Source organism: Lolium perenne, chromosome 4 (assembly GCF_019359855.2).
Source record: "Lolium perenne isolate Kyuss_39 chromosome 4, Kyuss_2.0, whole genome shotgun sequence".
Taxonomy (NCBI): Eukaryota; Viridiplantae; Streptophyta; class Magnoliopsida; order Poales; family Poaceae; genus Lolium; species Lolium perenne.
The window spans coordinates 175768607-175770760 of NC_067247.2; the positions used below are offsets into that span (position 1 = coordinate 175768607).

General features: G+C 61.2%; 1 protein-coding gene across 1 annotated transcript; it reads right to left on the bottom strand.

Annotated features, from left to right (window-relative positions):
- Window positions 1–378: 378 nt before the first annotated feature.
- Window positions 379–2154, bottom strand: LOC127294612 (uncharacterized acetyltransferase At3g50280). The gene has a single exon (XM_051324466.1). It carries the CDS (start codon window positions 2098–2100, stop codon window positions 688–690), a length of 1413 nt encoding a protein of 470 aa, XP_051180426.1. The 5' UTR covers window positions 2101–2154; the 3' UTR covers window positions 379–687.

A 2154-nucleotide genomic window follows, 5' to 3' on the forward strand; every position in this document is an offset into this window, starting at 1 on the left:
CATTCGATGTGACGGCAATAGGAGCCATGCTTCTGGCAATTGAAATATGTGGTTATGTTCCAGAAAAAGATCAGATATTGCCAAATGTTCAGCTTCATGATTTACTTTTTTTTTTTTGAGAATCAGCTTCATGATTTACTGAAAGGGTCAGATGAACTGGGCATTCAATTCTAATCTTAACTTGAGGATTCTTAACTATGTTATCTCTTTTATCTACTGACTTTTAACGTTCTTTGGAACAAACATACTCGCAGGAGGTGAGTTTGCCATCAAATTTGTATTTTTTTAAACCTCTGTCTGACGCTGAACCCTTTCCTTCCTCCATAATACCCCAAAATTTCCTAGTTGCTAAATGTCATGCCAAGCGAGGTATCCAAGTAGGTGATACGTCTTCTCTGTAAAATGCACAAGTGCATACAAGAGCTGTCATTTATTTGCAAAAGGAACATACAACGAGCACAAGTGCCGACAAGAGCTGCCAGATAATGTCTTTTTTCCTTCCGGTTCAAATGACAATGACTAGACAACTAGTGGGTGAGATAGCAAGTAGTGGGTGAGATAGCAACGAAACAAAGGAATGCGATCAAGGACAAACGAAAAGGTAGCCATGTCCGATGAGTCTTGGTACTGGACTTGTACTAGTACGAGGTAGACATCTTTGGTCGGCTGGAAAAAAAAATGTTCAGATCAAGCTTTCCCCACCGGCGTTGGCGCGTCCGGCGACACGGCGGCCCAGAATTCCTCGTCCTGCTCGAGCGCCGCCATGTGCTCCGGTGTGAGCGTGAGCTCGGCGTCCATGCTGCCATCCCCCTCGCGGCCGGGGTACAGCGACGTCTTCCCGTCGAACTTGTTGGCCTTGCCGCTCCGCGCCGCCACCGCCTTCCCCCACCCGAAGTCGCAGCCGTACATGTCGAACCGCGGCGAGCTCCCCATCATGGTCCCGTAAGGGTCGAACCAGGCCAGGGTGTACACCATCGGCTTCGCCATCCACGCCGCCACGCGCGCCCTGATGGCCGCGTCCGTGTGCGCCGCCACCGCGCGCCCCACTGCCCCCGCCGCCCACCCGTGCCCTCGCTCCAGCAGCTCCGCCGCGCGCACCGCCTCCGTGCCGATGGCGTAGATGCTGTTCCCGAAGTACTCCGCCGGCAGCGCCGGCCGGAGCCGCCCGCGGTTGTTGACGGCCGCGCGGCACACCGTGTCCTGCTCCGGCGCCAGCCCCCGGGCGCGGGTGATGGACCGCCACAGCAGAGACGTCAGCGCCTGGAACCGCGTCACCGCGGCGGCGCCCGCCGTGTCCCCGGCCGCCAGGAGCTCTTGCCGGGCCCGCTCCTTGAGCGCCGCCAGCGACTCCGCCGAGAAGTGCAGCATGCGCTCGCGCAGCGGCGGCGGGGACAGCCGTTCGACGAGCTCTGACACGTCGGCGCACGGCAGGACGATCGGCGCCGCCGCGCCGCCGTCGGGTGACCAGCGCTCGAGCAGGGGCGACCGTCTTAGGCGCGGGCGGTCCGCAGGCGCAAGAAGCTTGGAGGAGCGCGCGATCTCGGCCCAGGCGTTGAGGAAGTCCCAGAAGGCGGTGCCGTCGGAGAGCGCGTGGTTGTACGCGAAGCCGACGAAGACACCGTCGGCGAGCTCGGTGACCTGGGCGACGAAGAGGGGGGCATCGTGGCCGTCGTAGTTGACGGCATCGTCGAGCGGGAAGAAGGAGCGGACGACGCGCGGCACGTCGGCGTCGGGAGGTATCACGTCGGCGATGGTGACGCCGTCGGCGACGGCGTGGATGATCTCGACGCCCTGGCCGTCGCAGTCGATGGAGACCGAGCATCCCACGACGTTGCCGGTGTCGTCGCGGTGCTTGTCGGTGATGAAGCGGCCGGCGACGGGGAAGTATTCGGCGAACACGTCGGCGAGGGCGGCGGCGAGGTGATCGACGACGGGGAGCGCGGGGTCGGCGGGCGGCGCGAAGAGGAGGCCCTTCTGGATGTAGTTGACGGAGAGCATGGAGACGTCCCAGGAGGTGAGCTCGATGCGCTCGCGCGGCCGAGGCGGCGGCTTCACCGTGCGCGACGACACCACGCGCACCATCGGCGACGGAGACGGCATCCTGCTCGTTTGGGATTGGACTGGAGCTAGCAGCCTTCACCTGCAGCGTGTTTG

Excerpts from the sequence above, each read along its gene's own strand:
- LOC127294612 (XM_051324466.1), bottom strand. The coding sequence starts at position 2,100 with ATGCCGTCTCCGTCGCCGATGGTGCGCGTGGTGTCGTCGCGCACGGTG.